Raw genomic sequence first — 21,628 nt, 5'->3', positions numbered from 1 at the left:
TTATGTAGTTTACATCTTACTATCAATACCAATTGAAATAATTTTATTCAATAAACAGTGAACATTTTTTTATTTAAATTGTCTTGTAATGTACTGTTTTATAAAAAACTAGCTGACCCGGCGAACTTCGTACCGCCTTAGCGTAGAGATTTTCTTAATATTTTTTTCCGTAAGAACCATCCTTGGACTTCCACAAACATTTAAAAAAAAGAATTATCGAAATCGGTTCAGCCGTTCACACGTGATGCCGTGACAACGCGAAACGGGTTTCATTTTTATATATGATTCAGAAACTATTAATTTTGGTTACCACCAGCCAAATAGAGTGATTCAAGATGAACGTGTATATGTATACTTAGCACCCGAGCGAAGCCGGGGCGGGTCAATAGTCGTTTATAAAATAGTATCAATAGTAATAATGCATTTAATGCTCGCAAGAAATCAGAAAATTAAATATTAATTCGCTTTTAACTTATCAATTCAGTAAATAATACCCTTGTTGTATTTGTGTGATATATTTTTGTGTGATTGTGGTGAATTAAAAAAGCATAAAGGCCTATTTGAAATAAAAATGCAGTAGTATCCCACTAAAATTTATTGTTTTATACAAAAGTGTGAAGCTTACTCGACTGTCATTTTATAATTGCTCAAACTAAAACTAAACTGATCAGATCCGATGTTCCGGCGTTGTCATTGAGGGAGATCATTGTGATGTAATTCATGGTACTCTGCAACAAATAAAAACCAAGATTAATTAATGAGTTTAGCTTTAGTCATTTAGCTACTTGAAAAGAAGTTTGCAATATTTCATGGATCTACTTTAATGTATTAATATACAATAATAAATTATTACACTGAACGGCCTTTTATAAATCTTGTTATCGATATAATATCTATAGCTTGAGGTCAAATCAGAACCAAACTGGTTAAACAAATAAATGGATAAACTGTGTAAAACTATTTGTCATAGTAAATTCGATTGAAGGATACTTACATGTATTTACTCGGCATGGTCTTCGACGAAAGCCATCCTTGGGCTCACGCTACGCCTTGCCCTAGCCTCCTCGGAGGCCTCTGCGGACTCAGCGCTTCTAAAGCCAAACCCGTTGGCGTTGGCATTGGCGAGCGCGTTGGCACTAGCGGAAGCGCCGCCTAAACCGCCAGCGTTGGCCAAGGCATCAGCAGCAGCGTTGGCAGAAGAGCCTCCAAGACCGCCCCAACCACCAGCATTCGCCTGAGCGTCTGCTAAAGCGGAAGCAGAACTGCCTCCTAATCCAGCGTTTGCTAGGGCATCAGCATGAGCATTAGCTGAGCTGCCGCCGTGTCCTCCCCAACCTCCTGCATTGGCTATGGCATCAGCAGCGGCGTTGGCAGAGCCTCCACCAAGTCCACCCCAACCTCCAGCATTGGCTGTGGCGTCAGCTTGAGCATTAGCGGAGCTACCGCCTAAACCACCCCATCCACCAGCGTTAGCTAGGGCATCAGCTTGAGCGTTGGCTGAGCCGCCTCCTAAACCTCCCCATCCACCAGCGTTAGCTAGGGCATCAGCTTGAGCGTTGGCTGAACCGCCTCCAAGACCTCCCCATCCACCAGCGTTAGCTAGGGCATCAGCTTGAGCGTTGGCTGAGCCGCCTCCTAGGCCTCCCCATCCACCAGCGTTAGCTAGGGCATCAGCTTGAGCGTTGGCTGAGCCGCCTCCTAAACCTCCCCATCCTCTAGCGTTAGCTAGGGCATCAGCTTGAGCGTTGGCTGAGCCGCCTCCAAGACCTCCCCATCCACCAGCGTTAGCTAGGGCATCAGCTTGAGCGTTGGCTGAGCCGCCTCCCAGGCCTCCCCATCCTCCAGCATTAGCTAGAGCGTCGGCTTGAGCGTTAGCAGAGCTTCCACCTAGTCCACCCCAACCTGCAGCGTTGGCCAAAGCCTCAGCATTAGCAGAGCTACCTCCTAGTCCACCCAGTCCTTGAGCTTGTGCCTGAGCTTGAGCTAAAGCCTCAGCAAGAGCACCTCCAACACCTCCTTGAGCTTGAGCTTGGGCCTGAGCTTGAGCTAGAGCCTGGGCGAGACCAGCACCACCAGCGCCTCCTTGAGCTTGAGCTTGTGCTTGAGCTAGAGCCTCTGCAAGGGCATTTCCGGCAGCTCCTCCCTGAGCTTGAGCTTGCGCCTGTGCTTGAGCTAACGCCTGGGCGAGACCAGCACCAGCAGCACCTTGAGCTTGAGCTTGTGCCTGAGCTTGAGCTAGAGCTTGAGCGAGACCAGCACCACCAGCCCCTCCTTGAGCTTGAGCTTGCGCCTGAGCCTGAGCCAGAGCTTGAGCGAGACCAGCACCACCAGCGCCTCCTTGAGCTTGAGCTTGCGCCTGAGCTTGAGCTAATGCATCAGCTAGTCCGCCGCCTATACCGCCTCCCTGAGCTTGAGCTTGCGCTTGAGCTTGAGCTAGGGCCTGCGCAAGGCCGCCACCAAGAGCGCCTCCCTGAGCTTGAGCTTGAGCTTGAGCCTGAGCAAGAGCATCAGCGGCACCCAAACCTCCTAATCCAGCAGCTTGAGCTTGCGCTTGTGCTTGTGCGAGGGCAGCAGCGCTTCCAAGTCCTCCAGCGCTACCCAAAGCTTGCGCTTGGGCGATAGCGTCTGCGACTGAAAGTCCTCCGAGTCCTAGAGCTTGGGCCTGCGCCAAAGCGGATGCGATTGCGGTTCCTCCTAGTCCTCTAGCTTGAGCATGAGCTAAAGCCTCAGCAACTGTAGCACCGGCTAAACCTGATGCCTGAACAGCGGCGAGGGCTTGAGCTAGAGCCGATGCGCCTCCAATTCCATCTCTAAGAGATGGTCCACCGCCAGCCATAGCTTCCGCTTGGGCGATAGCCTGTGCAATTGAGAGTCCTCCAAGTCCCAGAGCTTGGGCTTGCGCCAAAGCAGAAGCGATAGCTGTTCCTCCTAGTCCTTGAGAGGTAGCATGAGCTAAAGCCTCAGCAACTGTTAAACCGCCTAAGCCTGATGCCTGAGCGGCAGCGAGGGCTTGAGCTAGGGCTGATGCGCCTCCAATACCATCTCTGAGAGATGGTCCACCGCCAGCCAAAGCTTGTGCTTGGGCGATAGCCTGTGCAATTGAGAGTCCTCCGAGTCCTAGAGCTTGAGCCTGAGCCAAAGCGGAAGCGATGGCAGTTCCTCCTAAACCTTGAGCTTGGGCTTGAGCTAAGGCTTCAGCGACGGATCCACCGCCGATGCCTGACGCCTGAGCGGCAGCGAGGGCTTGAGCTAGGGCCGATGCGTCTCCAATTCCGCCTCTGAGTCCTCCAGCCAAAGCTTGTGCTTGGGCGATAGCCTGTGCAATTGAGAGTCCTCCGAGTCCTAGGGCTTGGGCCTGAGCCAACGCGGAAGCGATGGCAGTTCCTCCTAAACCTTGAGCTTGGGCTTGAGCTAAGGCTTCAGCGACGGATCCACCGCCGATGCCTGACGCCTGAGCGGCAGCGAGGGCTTGAGCTAGGGCCGATGCGTCTCCAATTCCGCCTCTGAGTCCTCCAGCCAAAGCTTGTGCTTGGGCGATAGCCTGTGCAATTGAGAGTCCTCCGAGTCCTAGGGCTTGGGCCTGAGCCAACGCGGAAGCGATGGCAGTTCCTCCTAAACCTTGAGCTTGGGCTTGAGCTAAGGCTTCAGCGACGGATCCACCGCCGATGCCTGACGCCTGAGCGGCAGCGAGGGCTTGAGCTAGGGCCGATGCGTCTCCAATTCCGCCTCTGAGTCCTCCAGCCAAAGCTTGTGCTTGGGCGATAGCCTGTGCAATTGAGAGTCCTCCGAGTCCTAGGGCTTGGGCCTGAGCCAACGCGGAAGCGATGGCAGTTCCTCCTAAACCTTGAGCTTGGGCTTGAGCTAAGGCTTCAGCGACGGATCCACCGCCGATGCCTGACGCCTGAGCGGCAGCGAGGGCTTGAGCTAGGGCCGATGCGTCTCCAATTCCGCCTCTGAGTCCTCCAGCCAAAGCTTGTGCTTGGGCGATAGCCTGTGCAATTGAGAGTCCTCCGAGTCCTAGGGCTTGGGCCTGAGCCAACGCGGAAGCGATGGCGGTTCCTCCTAAACCTTGAGCTTGGGCTAGAGCTAAGGCTTCAGCGATGGATCCACCGCCGATGCCTGACGCCTGAGCGGCAGCGAGGGCTTGAGCCAGTGCAGATGCGCCACCTCGGGCACCAGAGGCGTGGGCATTAGCCAAGGCCTCGGCAAGTGCTGAGCCTCCATTGAGGCCTCCCAAAGCGTTAGCATTGGCGATAGCATTGGCACTGGCATCAGCGCCACCGAATCCACCGTTAGCGTTTGCGTTGGCAGAGGCATGAGCGTTTGCACTGCCACCAAAGATTACTGAAAAGAAAATGAAAATTAAAACTATGCACTATGGTATGAATCCTCATTCAATTTAGGATTTGGACACACTGGATGTGCCAGTCAAATATAAGCATAGAGACTGATAATGTTGTTCGTACATGATGCGGGCTTAATGTGGCAAATCCTTTAAGTGCAATAGATAGTGTGAAAAAAAATTAATAATTTTAGTTCGGTTCGTCATTTATGCCTATTTAGGCATCAATCATAAAATATAATCAACGATTTCATTGATAGCATGAAAAGTTATTGATGTTTCTATTCGAGATAAAAACTAGCCTGAACTTGTCCGATGATTGTATTATACTATACTCACTCATGCTTAAATTTGGGTGGTAGATACCAAAAAAAATCACTCACTTGGACCCGGAATCGGACCGGGAATTGGACCAGGAATTGGTCCTGGCATTGGACCTGTAAAAATATGATAAGTATAATTTAATCGAATCCTTTTTTTTTTTAATTCAAATTCAAATTATTTATTTTCAGAATGTGGTACATTACATGTTACATAATGAAATGGAGCAGGAGACTTTCTTTTATTAAATTTCATAATGGAAGTTCTTGAAACTGTATATGAATGAAACTTACCAAGACATCCAGGGATGGGTTGAGACTCAATGTAGACGTAGTTGTATTTGACCCTGCACACGTGTATGCGGCACCTGTCTCCAGGGATCGTGAAGGTAGTCAAAGGTCTTTGTCCTCGGCAAAGCGGACCTAAAAGGGGGAATCAAAATGTAAAGGGTTTATTTTAAAGAACTTTAATTTATGTAAGTGAACAACAAAGGCTTTAACTTTGTTGTTAAATATGTGAGAGCTAAGTTACTCACTAATGTAGATGATGACTGGCACTGGGTAGTACTTGGTAGCTGAAACAAAAATAATATCATACACATCTGAATGTATTCTAAAATGTATTGTATTGAACGCTGTTCTTATTTTAAATGGCGTCAAATAGTTGACACATGAAGTAGCCAAAAAGTTCGCAACACGTCTTTGTTACAATTTGAATAAAGTTGTGTTGTCAACTTTTTGACAACTTTGGGTGTCACGAACTATTTGACGTCGACTGTACACAAAATTATAAAAAGATGTTAGTAATAAAAAACAGCGTTTTTATTTTCAATTCTTTTGTATTCATCAGTACAATAAAATATAGAAATCACAAATAAAAGCAAAATATTAATCAACTTACTGCTGACCGGCACTGGTACTGGGATGATTCTGTCTCTTCCAGGGATTGTGATGTATCTGTTGTACGGTACAGCGATAGGGATCGGCGGGCCGCGGATCGGATAGGGTATCGGGATCGGTCTCTCTGGGCCAGGTACAGGCACAGGTCTGGTGACTGGGTACGGGATTAGTTTAGGCGGTGACGGCACTGGGTACGGCCTGTTGATCGGTACTGGGTACGGCACTTTTTGTGGGTACGGTACTGGTATGCTTGGGCCGCGGATGTAGATCTTCTCGGGCGGTGAGGGCACAGGGTACGGTACTGGTACCAACACCCGTTTCCCCGGCACAGGTACAGGCACCGGGTAGGGCCTGGGAGGACCTGGGATGATTATTGGGTGCGGGCCTGATGAAAATATATTGTTTTATTTTTACTTGAGCAGTTGTTTTCTTCAGTCTTCGGAATATTAACAAATTAATTAATTAATTATAGCAGTTTTACTTACAAATCGGTTGTGGTGGCCATGGGATAGGCCTTGGTGGCACCGGTGGTGGTGGTGGCGGAACTGGCGGGGGTGGCGGGGGTGGCGGAGGGGGTACTGGTGAAATAAATTGATTAAGTCGTTTTAAGACATATGCAATTCAGTTTTTACATAGCAATTTGAAACTTGAAGCTGGCATCTTCCAAGTGTAAACAATAGAGGCCGATAATAATTCAAGTATTATAATTTCTTTAATAAATTAATTTAAAAAGCAACGTTAAATTTTGTTTTTAGCAATAAAAAGCATTAGTGTCTGATAATTTAATCGTTATATTGAAAAATAAAATTATAATTAATGTTAGTAGGATAAAAAAGATGACACGAATGAATTCAGAAATTCACGGTAATAGAGAAAAATAAAAATATTTTACCTGGTATAATTGGGTCTGTAAATGAAAAATGGTAAAGTGAAGTGTTCAACCTACAATGTAGTACTATAATGCTAATGCAAGTAGTTTTTCATTATTTTCAGTTATTCTAATATTTTTGTGTACCTACTGAAATATATTTTGCATTGTATATAAATACTACAAATAAAGTTTTCTCAAATTACTATTTATTTAAATAGAAATAATTTTGCTTTTATAAGACTCTAATTTGATCAATCTTCTAAATTACCACCGGTATTATTGTTTAATCCGAGAAGATGCCTTAAAATATATTTTTTATTTTGCATTCTCGAATAAGTAAATATAATAGTATTTACCTGGGATTGGTCCAGGGGGCACTGAAAAACGGCGACGAACTTAATAACAATATTTTTAAATTCTCAATCACTATTATAAAAATAAATAAAAGTGCGATGGCATTTATAAATGCAAACTATAAAGTTGTAAATAAATTTTGTAATTTTAAAAATATTTTTATCAACCTAATCTACTGATTGGTACTTAAATTAAATTTTAATATCTACCTGGTGGCAACGGCTTGGGGACTGAAATTAGAAAAATGTATTTTGCAATATTATTTTTAAGTTTATTTGTTTTTGTATTTTTACAAACGTTTTACAATTAAAAAATGGAAATAAATTTGAAATTTGCCATTTTAAATGGCAATATACTCGCGAAGTGTATTTGCTCAGTTTTTCAAATCAGAATGTGCAATAATTTTAGTACTGGATTTAATTTTCTTATTAGTTTTTTAATGAAACCGGTAATGTTGTATGTCATGTGATGTCAGCCCGATAAAACCTTGGCGCGTTGTGTCAGTGCGTTAAAAATATCTGTTTAGTGTAATAGTGTAGCGGGTGACAGTGAAATGATAGACTTACATAACGGACACTCGGTGCACGAGCGGCAGTCGGAGTAGAGTCCACGCCAGTTGGCGAAGCAGGCGCAGACGTGGCAGCGCCCTATTATGTCTCGAGTGTAGTACATCTCGCCGACTGAAGTGCAGGGGCCTGGACATCAAGAATTTTTGCGGTTATGTCAGCAATCCCTAGTAATGGTGTTAAAACGCGAACTGTTTCTTTGTTGATCACATTTTTTGTTCAAGCCTGAGAAAAATGGAATATGATAGTATAAATAATGGAAGATGGATGGTATCTGAGAATCTGACAGGACATCTGTTAAGTTTCAACTTAAATCAATTTGATACTCTATTCTAGGACATTAAGTTCAAGAATAGAATAATTTCATTGTTAATATATTGATGTATGCTACATCATTTCAAAGTAGTTTGAAAGAATAAGATTTATCACAGATCCCCTACATATCGATCTAACTCCATTTCTTCTCACAGAAACTTTGCCGATACAAAACTATGCGAATATAATGTGGATATGTTACTCACGTGTTTTCGGTGCGAAGGGATTAGGCATGCGCTGTTCCACGCCACTTTCTTCGGCATCATCGTGGCCTGAAATGTACAAATAACTTTTTGAACACTAACAACAACTTTCAAATTCTTCCGGAATTATGGTGTTAGAGCAAGAATGTCTTTAGGTACTGGATGGTGACAATCGCTCTCACTTGCCCATTTACCTTTAGATTTTAGAAATATCTGGGCTTATATCCCCAGGACCATATTCCCCAACCAAAAAAAATGTATCAGTAAGTGGATGTGATATAGAGAAGCTATTGATTTTAACTGTTAGAAGAAGAATCATAGTATTTTTAGCTGGCCCAGTAGTGCTTGATTTCTGGTATAAAGAAGCACATTTTCTACTTTGTTGCCTAAGTTTTATTTAATAGGGATGAATTTGGCTTCAATCTTTGACTCAAAAGTTATGTTACGACTGAATTTCACCACTTGTATTTCAAAGCGATTGAATTTTTAGTTACAATGAAAATTTAAAATATGAAAACATACCTTCAGCTCTGACGCCGGCTGCCAGCGCCAGCAGGATCCAAAGACCCCCAACGACCTTCCACATCTTGACCAAGGGCTGTTCAGACTCCACAACAACCCAACAGTGAGTGGTACCACCCACCGAAGATGCCTCTGATCACCTTACACCGGGTATTTAAACCATCCACCATCACGCGTTGAAACGTATGGAAAATCGATTTGATTATTAAAAATAATTTCGAAACGGTTTTCATCGCATTTTAATATTCCCAAACGAGCCGTGACGACGTGAAGATTTAATTTAGCTCGTATCGAACTATGAATTTACTCGATAAATCATTGTTTATTTCCGTTGAAATCTATCTACCTCTCGGGCTCGGCTGTATTTTCTTTTAAAGAAAATATTCATCAAGTAATGAGGGCTATCTTTTTAGCGCTCACCAGTTAGCGCCACTGTAGAGTAAGGTCCTGTCACTTGCTAGTAGCGAAGACAGTGGCACCAACTGGTGAGTGCGAAAGTGGTAGGAGGACTATCGTATTTGCACTCATCAAGATGGCGCCACTGTAGAGTAAGGTCCTGTCAATCGCCAGGGGTGCCAACTGTTAAGTATAAAAACGATAGCCCTTATTGAAAAATGTCAAATTACTTAACTTACAATTTAAAAAGATTCATAATAAATAACCAATTTATTCTTAAATCTTGCGCTTTTTTGACTTGGTTCATTTTAAGGACGATGTTTTGTGATAAGTACGTTTCTTTACGTTGTTTTTACTAAAGAAATTGTAGAGCCCTTGATGATTATGATGATAATAGGTAATACATCTCTCCACGTGAACCAAAACTGTCTCAAAACCGCCCTTAAGTAGGCAACCCCCATTAAAACAAATACATCAATGCCGCCACAATAGCGTCGCGCGCGCCGGAAGCGGAACCGGAAGCGCGACCCACTAACGACGCCAGCGCCACCTACGACGTGTGCGGACTGGATTGTTTGAGTTTTGTATTCGCACGGGGATTGTGGGGATTTTAATTGTTAACTTTATTTCGATTAAATTAAAAACTTGTCCTAACGTTACTACTGTAACATTTTGAGTAAGATATTTAATGTCGAAATATTCAGAAGGAGCTCAGACATCCTAAAATAAGCTATATTGGCGCCTAAGTAGATCGAACAGTTAACCCTTAATTAAATGGAAAAAAGTAAAGCAGAAAAAGAAGAAGAAATAATTCATCAAGTTTTCACTATCAAAACTAGTTAATACAGATTCCTAAAGTCTACGTAAGACATAAAACGATGTTTGCCATATAATATAATAAAAGTAACTAAAACAAACTGAAGCAAAACCGCACAATAAAACCTGTATCATACGGTTAACAACACGCATTATGTTTCCAATAGCGTGTAAAGTGATTGATTAAACCAATCCAAGATGACGCATTGACAGCGGAATGTCAAAATTGATACCCTATTTTTCGTTTAAGAAATGTCACTTCGTAAGGCTGGGGGTACAACACCCGCGGAAATTATTTTTGCTCGCTTTTGAAAAAAAATATTTCCATAAAACTGACTTTTTACTAGCCGGTGATTGATCTTATTACTGATCTAAAAAATAAATAACCTCCCCCGTTTTTTTAGACTTAGGTGACATTTAATCCGAAAAAATCTCATCCGCGGCTTTTTTATTACCTTTGTCTTTTCCATTCTTGGCATTAAATTAAATTAAATCGAAAGAAACGATCACGTTCTACCCGAAGATAAATATTTTGTGGATGATTCAACTCATCCGCGGATGTGATTTTTTCGGATGAAATGTCACCTAAGTCTTTTTTATGTCGGTTAAAAAAAACACTCGCCCTTTATATTGTGAGCTAGTGTTGTCTTTTAATTTCAGGTCATCGATAACTATGTATATCGAATAACCTCGTTAGCAATGTTCGCCACACAAACGCTACATCTTAATTGGGTTCTGTCCTGTGACACCCAACTGAAAACCGATTACCAGCTAAATAAATTACGCTTAGGGTTTACTACGATTATCACTAAACCAGCTCTCAGTGAATCATTATTATGCTTTTCAGTCTTGTCTTGTCTTTTCCTACCTAAGTGTGAATCACCTCCCAGTCCCAGAAATCGATCGTTCGTTTCAGCCAAATAACGCCCACTGCTGGACAAAGGCCTCGCCCAAGGTTTTCCACAATGAACGGTTACGGTCCTGCGCTGCCCGCATCCAGGTTTTTCCCGCGACCTTCCAGAAAAAGTTTCACCAAATCCGTTAGTCAAAATATTGTTTAAATACATATATTCATGTGGTTATTAGACAAATAACTTTCCGCCCTCACATACTCTGTCACAGAAAAACTTTATCGCGGCGTCCCTGTTTCAAAAATCGGGATAAAAACCTATGTTCTTTCCCGGGACTCAAACTATATCTATTCCAAATTTCATCAAAATCGGTTCGGTGGTTTAGGCGTGAAAGTGAGACAGACTGAGTTATCTTCGCATTTATAATAATATCTAATAATATTATTATAAATGCGAAGGTAACTCAGATATAGATTGACGACCTACGACGACTAATATTATTAGTGTAGATTGACGACCTCAGTGAGTCCTCCGCCTTACAGTAAAGGATATTAGCTTCGATAGTGTGGGAGGAGGGAAGACTCCGATACGTCACAGGGATACGTCTTTTTTGACGGATGCCTCCGAGATTGAGGAAAAGAATCAGCTATGTTTTGCTGGAATACGTTACATTTTGCGGGTAACATTTTAGATGCGAGAAAAGTCCTTTAGATTTATATGGTATCAAGATGATTTATCGTTTACTGTTTGGAATACGATTTCGTACTTTATACTTCAACTAGCGAGCCCCTGCTTCGTACAAGTACAATACTTAAAATCCTTCTTGAATCACTCTGTCTATTAAAAAACCTTATGCAAATCCGTTGCGTAATTTTTAAATATCTAAGAATATACAGGGTGTTAGGTAAATGGGTATATGAGCCGACACTAGCCCATGTTAACATATGCATATAAATGGTATAGTGAAGTCAGAAAATTGATATCTTCATTTTAATTATTTTAATTTTCATACAAATCGGATTTTATAATATTTATTTTGTATGAAAACAAAAAAAAAATTAAATGATGATATAAATTTTCTGACTTCACCATACCATTTATATGCCCATGTTAACATTTATTTATTTAATTATTTTATTTATTTATTATTCATTATTGAGCAATTACATATTTGATCCAAATAGCGTCCTAAATCCTTTTTAGGTTTGTCTAGACACTATTGTTCTCTATACAAATAAAAACATGGGCTAGTGTCAGCTCATATACCCATTTACCAAACACCCTATATAGGGACAGACAGGAAAGCGACTTTGTTTTATATGTAGGTACCTAGTGAATTATAGGTCTGAACTAAATATAGCTACAACATCTAACATCAGAGTTGTAACCTCAGTTTTACTACACAAACAAAACCTTTGGCTATCACAGTGCATCTACTCTCATACCTGACTAAAGCATTTTTGCTTATTTCTACGTAAAATTCTATTTAACATAGCGATTTTCTTCCTACAACGTGAGGTAGGCCTGTTTGCCTGCCATAACGTTTGTGTGCGCCTTCGTCAGATCTCGCGGCAATGACGCAGGCCTGCGACCGACAGATAGAGGGAGGGCTAGGCGCTCTTAATATTTATGGCGGTTAAAAATAGATTACGCAGTTAAACCCTTCTGGGGTGATAACAGGTGTTTTGGATTTTTATAATTGCAATTTGAATAATAAAATTTTAATCGTGAAAGTTTGGTGACAATATTTAATTGTAGTATCTATCTCAATAAAGTTGTAATAATATACATACGTCATCAGCGAGTTTTAAGTAGTATTGTCATCGTAATGCATTTAAGAGGTCTACAGTCAAAAAATCATCTTAAAAGCTAGGTAACAGAAGTTTTCAACTATATCTGTGATTGATAGGGGCTTCATTCTGTACAAATGCCTATGAAGCTTTAGATTTTTGGTAGTTCTCAAATTGAAGCCTAATTTTTACTTATTCTTCCGGATGTATTTCTTCACCTTAAATCATAACCTCTCCTTACCTATTCGACTCAAAAATGAGTCTCTCCTGCAAACTTTTCCAATGAACACCCGACGTTACAACAAGAGCCAGGAATCCACACACTCTCGAACGTAACGATAATTTTGGAGATCTCATTTAAATAGAACAATATCGGGTGTTTCCTTGAAGTTCCGGAGTATTCGCCGCAGCGTTGCGTTCTTCGCTGTAGAAACGACAACAGGGACCCACTTAGGGGAATTATTGTGGTCTCTGAGTCGTATTTGGCGACAGTTGACTTATCGCGTAAAATCGATATAATGGCGCATCCTAGGCCTTCAGGTGATATTTTTGACGAATTTCATTGGTTGAAAATGCTATCTTGATTACTCTGTATACTTTTGCTCTACTTACTCGTATTTTTGCTTTTATACTGCTTTGTAAGTTTCAGAACCTATTTTGCACAGATTGATCGATTTTAATAATAATCTAATTACTTAAATTAATGCACTTGACAGTTTTATTCTCATTCTTCGGTCCTATTATCATTTAATTTTAGACTTCAAGTACTAACTATTAATAATGCCAAGACTCGCCTATTATTATTTCCCGGAATAAAACTCTGGCTACACCCACTCGCTATAGCCAAAGATCCATCATAGAAGTTTCATTTAGCCCGCCTCTTAGGTATAATTTCAGCGAACCCTATTAAGAAACTTTACGTATAAAACGGAAATTCTAACATAGGTATTGTACTCGGGCAGGCTATAAATTGTGATTTTAAGTTTGAATAAATTAACGTTACAGTCGAGGAAATGTAGCCTGAAGTACGGAAATGGGATGTCACTAAGGCCTAAGGCTGGTTTGGCACCATCTTACTGAATGTCAAAAGTCTGTCAAATTCCATACAAAAAAGCACCAGTTATGGTTATAGTCACGGTTAAAGTAAGGTGGTGCAACTCAGCCCAAGAAAAAGAATGGAATTTATGTTACTGAAGCTTTTTTATTATGACTTGTTTCTTAAGCCATTCAAAATCAAAAATATTTATTCAGCTTAGACCACAAGTGGCACTTATGAACGTCAATAGAAAATAATAAAAAAAGAAAAAGGTAGCCCTTATGGGGCACTTTACATGTCTCCTTATCTTTTGGGCCCTACCAGCGCTTCGAGACAAACATATGGCAAGAGCTGAGAAGAAACGCCGGAACAAACTCAGTCACCACTTATTGCCAGGAATTATCTAACGGTAACAATAGTCAAATTTAAGTACATCAAATATGTGCAGACTGAACTGACCACGCATCCTTGTCTATAGCGAATGTCAAACTACAAGAGCTTTGAGCTTTCTGACAACCTATTTAAGCTTACGTATAGGTACTACTGTTTAGATTTCCTAGGTACTACTATACAGTGCGAAGACTGCTAAGCCTGTGTCTCACAAAACTTAAGACCACAAAACAAAACTTTAGCCCGTTTTAAAACAGTCCACTTCCCCAAACTACGAGCTATCCTGCTGACATAAATCTGCATTATTTATGATAGCACTCGGGTTTCACTGTAAGGACTTAGTCTTATGTCTGAAGACCATAAAGTAGGGAGAGGCAGTAGTGGAACTTACAACTCGGTTGGATTAACTGCGCACCCGGCAGCCGTGATGTCACATCGACGCACTTTTGCGGGCGCGGTGAACGCAGGGACACAAAATATAACAGAAGGTAAACTCATGTATGTACCTCGCTTTACATACCTCGCTCGCTCGCACGCTCGGCCGTCGCGCTAGGGTTGTCTTGTCATGTGTTTCGTTTATTTCGTTATGATAGTAAGTAAAGTAATAGTTTGCAAACAAATACACGAGAAGGAAGTAGTATGTAGTTGAGTGATTGACACTATTATCCAATAATTCCTAAAACCTCTTTAAAACAATTCGATATTCCTAATAATTGAGTTGGATTTCAATTTATCAACGTTAAACGAACTATTCAAATACAAATAAATACCTTACTTACGTAGTTTAAAAACGAAAATTTAGTTTTTAATGTTGAGTGTAAGCAACCGTCTACTTGTCAAATATTATACAGTGTGAGTCACGTTAAAGTGTACATATGAAAATAGATGAAATTAGACCTATTTTTATCGACAAAAAAAAGGTCAAAAATTTTTTGAGATTATTTTTTAATTTTTTATAGAATTTTTTTTCTTCCAATTACTTATTGTAAAGAAAACGTAATAACTTTTAAACTAAGCGGTATATCCTGATAAAATAAAAACAGTAATAATGCTAAATAACAGGCAATACTAAAAAAATACATAAAATACACAAAAAAAAAGCCAACAAATAATAAAAAATGATACTTTTTGAAAAAAATCTGCTTTAAAATTCGTGTTTTTTTGGTTATTTGATAAAATTCTCCAAAAAATGCCCCTATAACAGGTGGTTTTTATTACTTTGTATTATTCTCTATCGTATTATCTTTGTAAAACCAAAAATCACATGTCTCTATCCCTATCACAACATTTGCTATGATCGTTTGAACAAAGGCCTGCCACAACATTATTCTCCGCTATAGTTAGAGACAATTTTAATTTTAACTAAAATGCTTATTTTACTTCGAAATCTTTTGTTTTTATTTGAAATCTAACTTGTCTTTATCAAAATAACAAGTCTAGAGCCATTTTCAGTTTCGTTGTTAACAAAGCGTTGAATGGCGCGCCCGGAGAGGCTTAGTTCAAACGATCATTGCAAACGTTGTGATAGGGATAGAGACATGCGATTTTTTGTTTTACGAAGGTAATACGATAGAGAATAATACAAAGTAATAAAAACTACCGGTTATAAGGGGCATTTTTTGGAGAAATTTATCAAATAACCAAAAAAAACACGAATTTAAAAGCTGATTTTTTTCAAAAAGTATCATTTTTTATTATTTGTTGGCTTTTTTATGTATTTTATGTATTTTTTTAGTATTGCCTGTTATTTAGCATTATTACTGTTTTTATTTTATCAGGATATACCGCTTAGTTTAAAAGTTATTACGTTTTCTTTACAATAAGTAATTGGAAGAAAAAAGAATTCTATAAAAAATTTAAAAAAATCTCAAAAATTTTTTGACCTATTTTTTGTCGATAAAAATAGGTCTAGTTTCATCTATTTTCATATGTACACTTTAACGTGACTCACACTGTATTACCCCTTTTTTGTTGGTCACTCATTTTCGCACAAACAAAATAATTTCACAAACGCGTGAGCAGCGTCACTCAAGCGAACGCAGTCGCGCCTCGCATTCGTCCAAGACAATCTTGATAACGCGTGCGTGAGCGGTGTCTGTGTGCGTGGCACGAGCGCGCTTAGTATGGAGTTTACCTTCTGTTATATTTTGTGGCAGGGAGGTGCGCGGGAGACTCGCATTCCAGCTAAACTCTGATTTTTAATTCGACGGAATTTTGACATTTCAGAAGTGTTGTCAACATTGAAACATTCCCATTGTGAATGGAGAGCATTTTCACAAATTAAAAAATAATCCTTTCCTGAATTTAAGGTTTCACTTGAAAAACTAAGGCTTAAAAATGTACTGATCATTTCAAAATGGTTATTTGAATTTTTATTATCATATTTTTGAAGTTACAAAAAAAATTGGGAAAGTACAGTCCTATCAACTTAAGCTGAGAATTGCATTTGTGTGAGTGATCGCCAAAAGTACCGTTAGTAAAACACATACAAATAAAATTAATGTTTTATTAAAAGGAAGTCTATAAAACACTTGCTACCAATTGGGCCGATGTAACGACACTTGACACATCCTTTTAAATAAATAAATAAATAAAAACAGGTCCTCGCTCAGCATATGCCAAGGCACGAAGTACCTCGACGCTGATATTCTGCGAGCACCGTTTATAGAGAGGGCGTCCAGCCAGCCTTACAAAATACAACAAAAAGACAAACTTTATAAAATTACAAAATAAAAACAGACTAAAAACTTTTCGTTCACACCTTTAAAATACTTATTCAATTTGCATAAAATTTCTTTCACTTGGCTGCTTAATGGATTTCGTACAGGAAATTCACTTACAGTAGGAGCCATTTCACTAATATTTGGAACACAATTACATACAATTACACGTATCTGCTACCAGTACCGGGGGTGAAGTGAAGTATGTGAGCGACAAGGAAGCGGTGCGTGGCGGACGCGCCGCGCTTCAGGCCGCTTGCTATAATAAACCATGCGCGGGACGCGCCGCGCTTCAAGCCGATTGCCACTCTAAACTATCGGTGTGCACTCACACAAATGCAATTCTCAGCTTAAGTTGAGAGGACTGTATTTTTCTATCACTGGACTCCCTGGCCAATAATCCATGGGTTACAAACCTTTTTTATGAAAATCCTGTTGTTAATAAAATCTTAGGTTCATAAAATAACCAATTTAACAAGATGCCTATTTTATAATCCAAGTTGATTATGACGACGATAATGATGATTGATGATCAATACATATTTTCGTTAGTGATAATATGTTGTTTTACTGTGTTAAAAACAGTTTTTTTTCTATTTAAACTCTAAAATGTACATAATAATTAGTGTACATTGAATTGACACAACAAACAATAGTTCATTCTTGTAAGTTGTACTTGATGAAATTTCATTTCATATTATTTATTAATAATTCAAAGCAAAAAAGGCTTATTACATCTGAATTGTCAAAAAATGACAGCTGTCAGAATTCCGTCGAATTAAAAATCGGACTATAGGTGCGCAGTTAGCTCAATCGGGTGGTTTATTATTTTATGTTGATAGTGCAAAAGTTGGCGATTGTTTGACGCAGTTTCTTTTTATTAGAGTGCTGTTGGCAGCTGACGGCCATTTTGATTTTACGACGAGAGTAACTTCATTAAGGCTGTAGAACTAAAAATAATGGATTTCATGAAAATGTGTAGTACTTAAAACTTGTTTTGATTTCCGTTTTATATTTTGAAGTACACTGAACTGGGGCTATTTACTACTAAAATATCTTCTACCACTTAATATTATACTCATGGCAATATATCCTAAAATGATAACTTAAGATTAACTGATAACAGGAAATGTCAGGGTTTCTGATTGTATTTTATAGAGCTTATTTTGAACATTGTTTTTGTTGGATCATCATATTAATTTTGGAGGCTAAGAAGCTTTGCTAAACGCAATACCGTAGGTTAGGGTTTTCAAATTCAAGGAGGGTAGCATATCAAGCTTTATTCTAACCTTAATTTGTTGTCACATAATTACGATTTACAATAAAAAGGTCGTACTGGTGACTGTTATACCGTTTCATTGAGGGTTTATAATGGATTTTTAAAATACTTACTCTAGATTAGAAAATTTACGTTTAAGTACATTACATTGGATCCGCATTGTAGATTTGTCAAACGTTTTTGGCGTGAAAATGTTTATTGAAATGAAACCTTGTCTCAACGATTTTGTGAATTTTAATATTTTCAGATAACTTTGAATTTTATTACATTATAACTGGTTTATGGTTGATATCTACTAATTACCTTTTATTATTGTTACAGGTAATAAAAACATTTCCACCAACCAGTCTCGCAGATTAAGGTAAAACAAATATTTATCATCAAACCACACGATTACAGGCTTTATTGCTGTTGCAAACTAACGCTATTCACAAACGATGCTTGCTTAAGTGAAGCAGCAAATCGAACGCACAGCGTTGAATAGACCTCTGTGATTGGTTCGTGCGTCACCCTGTGCGTCCACGCGCACTGTGAGAGCCCATGTTTGTGAATACGGGCGTAATTCACACGTCTGACCCCTCGTTTGTTAATGTTATCCCCCGGGATAACCAGCGAACTGCTCTAACTGGTTACGCTGCAAGTTTTGTCCCGGGAGGGCGACGCGATCACATCTACATGCAATTTAAAGTTCGACCCCATCTGCTGGTGTTTACATGCGCGATTCAGATAAAACGCTAAACTACACAATACTATGTTAACTGCTTGGGTACAATGATTATAATTAAGGGGTTATTTGCCAGCTGGAAGTAATAAGTAATAGACTCTATGCATGTACGAGTAGAGTACTGTAAAATTAGTCAGCATCATGTTCTACATGACACAAGCTGAGTAGGAGCCATTTTGGTTCAATAATTTATTTATAATTATTATTCAAATTGTGTTAAATTACTATGTTTGAACAAAAAAAAATGGAATGTATGAGTCATGAATTTCTAAATGTTAGACTGGGTTGCACCACACCAACTGACTTTAATCGAAGCTATAACAATAACCGGAGTTTTATGTATGGAGTTGATGTTTGTTAAAGTTAAAGTAAGATTTGTGCAACTCAGCCCTTGCTGTTAAACTATTAGGTAGCGCACTCAAAAAGTTTCTTGCCCATGATATTTTGTTTAACAGATTAATTACTATTTATCATCATCATATTAGTCTGATTAAAACTCGAGAACGTCTGGGCCGATTGAGCTGATTTTGGTTTTAAAATGTTTGTCGTAATCCAGGGTAGGTCTAAACGGTGAGCAAATACAGACAGACAAAATTCCAGTCGGGCGAAGCCGCGGGCGGAAAGCTAGTTATGTAATAAATACAACAACTATTCTTGTGTCGCGACGACAACCTAACATAAGTTAGATCATCTACGAATCTTTTTTAACTCTTAATAAATTCAAAACTCCCATAAAGCTGATTGAAAATTATTTATGCAAGCATTGAGTTTATTTAGAGTGCAGCCATGACTAAAGCCGGGAAATGGGCACATATTTCAGGCGTATTCATAATAATGCGGGTAAAATACAAATCCCATCAAAAACAATACTTGTCAAAAAAACCAAGTCTCGCAACTCAGTTGTGCTACGGTAAAAAGTTGTGAGAACATGTAATACCAAGTCCAGGCCAGGAAATCTTTAACGTTTTACATAAATTATTGACTTGGCCATCGCACTAAATAATTTAATTTACACGTGTTTTCATGCGATGGCCAAGTCAATATATTTATGTAAAACGTTAAAGATTTCCTGGCCTGGACTTGGTATTACATGGATCTCACAACTTTTTACCGTAGAACAACTGAGTTGCGAGACTTGGTTTTTTTGACAAGTATTGTTTTTGATGGGATCTCATTTCTTTTTGTATTTTGTAGACAGCAGTTATGTATCTAGAAAACTGGACCGAAATTGAAAAATTTTACTCGACTTGGCGGTTGCACTACCGTGCCCCCAAATATTTTAGTTTTTCCTTGATTCATACACCAAACACTACTTATATTCCAAATTTGAAGCTTCTAGGTCTGCTAGAAGTGCCTTAGAGTTTTGATGATCGGTGAGTCAGTCAGTGAGTCAGTCAGTGAGTCAGTGAGTGACAAAATTAAGTAACTTTGACCCGTTATAATTCTTAAACTACTGGTTCAAATTGAATGAAATTTTAAATATACCGTGTCTTTACAATGCCTGCATAGCTAATGAAAATTCAGCCTTTTAGTTTTATCCACAACGAAGTTACAGGCAGTCGAAAATGGCCTGAATTGCTTCGAGAAAAGGATGGTACGGCCGTGCCGCTTTTTTGCTCGACTTGGTGGGGGCACTGCCGTGCCCCCAGAGGTACGGCCGTGCCGCTTTTTTGCTCGACTTGGTGGGGGCACTGCCGTGCCCCCAGATTCCGTGGACCGAGTTCGCGCTTTTTAAAGCACTTATCATTATGTTTTGACGCCATCTGGCGGCGTTATGGCAAATGCTGGGCTAGTACTAGTGCTAGTTGGGGATTTGAACCTAAGTTTGTGGCGTGAGTGAGTGAGGGTTAAGTTTTTGTTTGCCCAAATTGATAGTTTGCATTTTGACATTGATCACGTTAACCCTAAATGGGCAGTGCCAATGTTATTATGCTATTTTTACTCTAAAGGAGGCGTCCATTATCCAAAATTATTTAACAATTTCGACTTGCTTTACCTCAAAAGTAGCGTCGACAGTTGATCAAGAACAGTGGAAAGCTGGTTGTCAAAGAAAATTCAAGTCAAAAGATAGCAGAAAAGTCTTCATTTAGAAAACTGCTAATGCTCTCCAGACTGTAATTACATTATTATTAAACATTTACTAATTGATTACCAGGAGTGTCCTCCCTAAGCCTACGCGCAGAGCACTGACTATTAGTTGGCCGATAGTTGGGCCCGATTCTAATTTTGTATGAAGAATCGGCCGATACCAAATCGGTGTAATGTGCGCACTTTCATACATCTCCATACTGATCAACAGCCCGACCCAACTATCGGCCAACTAAAAGCCGGTGGTCTGCGCCTAGGCTAAATTTAGAAATTATCTTTAGGTCTAAAAGTGTCTTAACTCGAATGAAAAAACAAATAATTTTAAGCTCCAGCAATCACAATCAAACAAAAACTATTCTTTGATTTTGCCCAGCACAAAACAGTGCAAACAGCATACGTTTCAAACTACAATTAGCAATGCCCTGGTTCTTGCAGCTGAAATTGCCTCCTCGCTGCGGATGTGTCCCATTTACGGATGCAGGGACATTCGTCGACTTGCATCCTGGAGCCATGTTGTTGTACATCGATCAATTTACGTTTACAATGATATAAGAATAGAGCTTCGATTTTTCATTACTACAGCTGAATATTGTAGAGTGGATCCAAAGTTGCCTGTAACGCTTCTCTTTCTGTGAATTAGTAGGATAGACAAGGTTGGCTTTTTTAGAACTTTATACAACCAAGTGTGAAAAATTCCATAACGTAGTGTTTTTTCGTGATAGTAGAGAATTTAAAGCTAGATAAATCAATGTAAGAAAACTAATTTACGTGATGCATTTAAACTTCTGAAATTACATTGGCTACTTTGGGTGTCACAGACTATTTGACGCTGACTGTACACTACCTACGTTCCACAAAATACCTACTGATATTTTTCGTTAACTCATTCATGTAAAAACAATACGGTTTTGCAAACAAATTTAACTTTGTGATGTGACCGAAACGCAAACGCCTGCGAAAAATGTACACGCAAATACACGTATACGCGTATTCGCATGCATAATAAACTCATTTTTACGGGTGTGTAAACAACCGATCCTACGGCCGTCCGGTCGGGCTTCCGCCCTTGATTAGGGCCTGGACGGAGGGTTTCAAATCAATTCCACTTGAATTTGGAACTGGGTTTCTAAGGATGAATTTAGGAA

The 21,628-nt window shown here is 39.6% G+C and overlaps 1 protein-coding gene across 1 annotated transcript; it reads right to left on the bottom strand.

Moving 5' to 3' along the window:
- Positions 1-588: 588 nt before the first annotated feature.
- Positions 589-6,222, bottom strand: LOC114365810 (uncharacterized PE-PGRS family protein PE_PGRS54-like). Its single transcript, XM_028322486.1, has 8 exons — positions 6,210-6,222; positions 6,048-6,140; positions 5,564-5,947; positions 5,199-5,237; positions 4,957-5,085; positions 4,726-4,779; positions 995-4,344; positions 589-728 (listed from the first exon to the last, which is right to left on the bottom strand). The coding sequence occupies exons 1-7, from the start codon at positions 6,220-6,222 to the stop codon at positions 1,001-1,003; spliced, it is 4,056 nt and encodes a 1,351-aa protein (XP_028178287.1). The 3' UTR covers positions 589-728; positions 995-1,000.
- Positions 6,223-21,628: the final 15,406 nt, after the last annotated feature.

Source organism: Ostrinia furnacalis, unplaced genomic scaffold (genome assembly GCF_004193835.3).
Source record: "Ostrinia furnacalis isolate ACB-3 unplaced genomic scaffold, ASM419383v2 OfSCF7652, whole genome shotgun sequence".
Taxonomy (NCBI): domain Eukaryota; kingdom Metazoa; phylum Arthropoda; class Insecta; order Lepidoptera; family Crambidae; genus Ostrinia; species Ostrinia furnacalis.
Note: the sequence above shows the minus strand (reverse complement) of the source record. Positions and strands in the feature narration are given on the sequence as shown.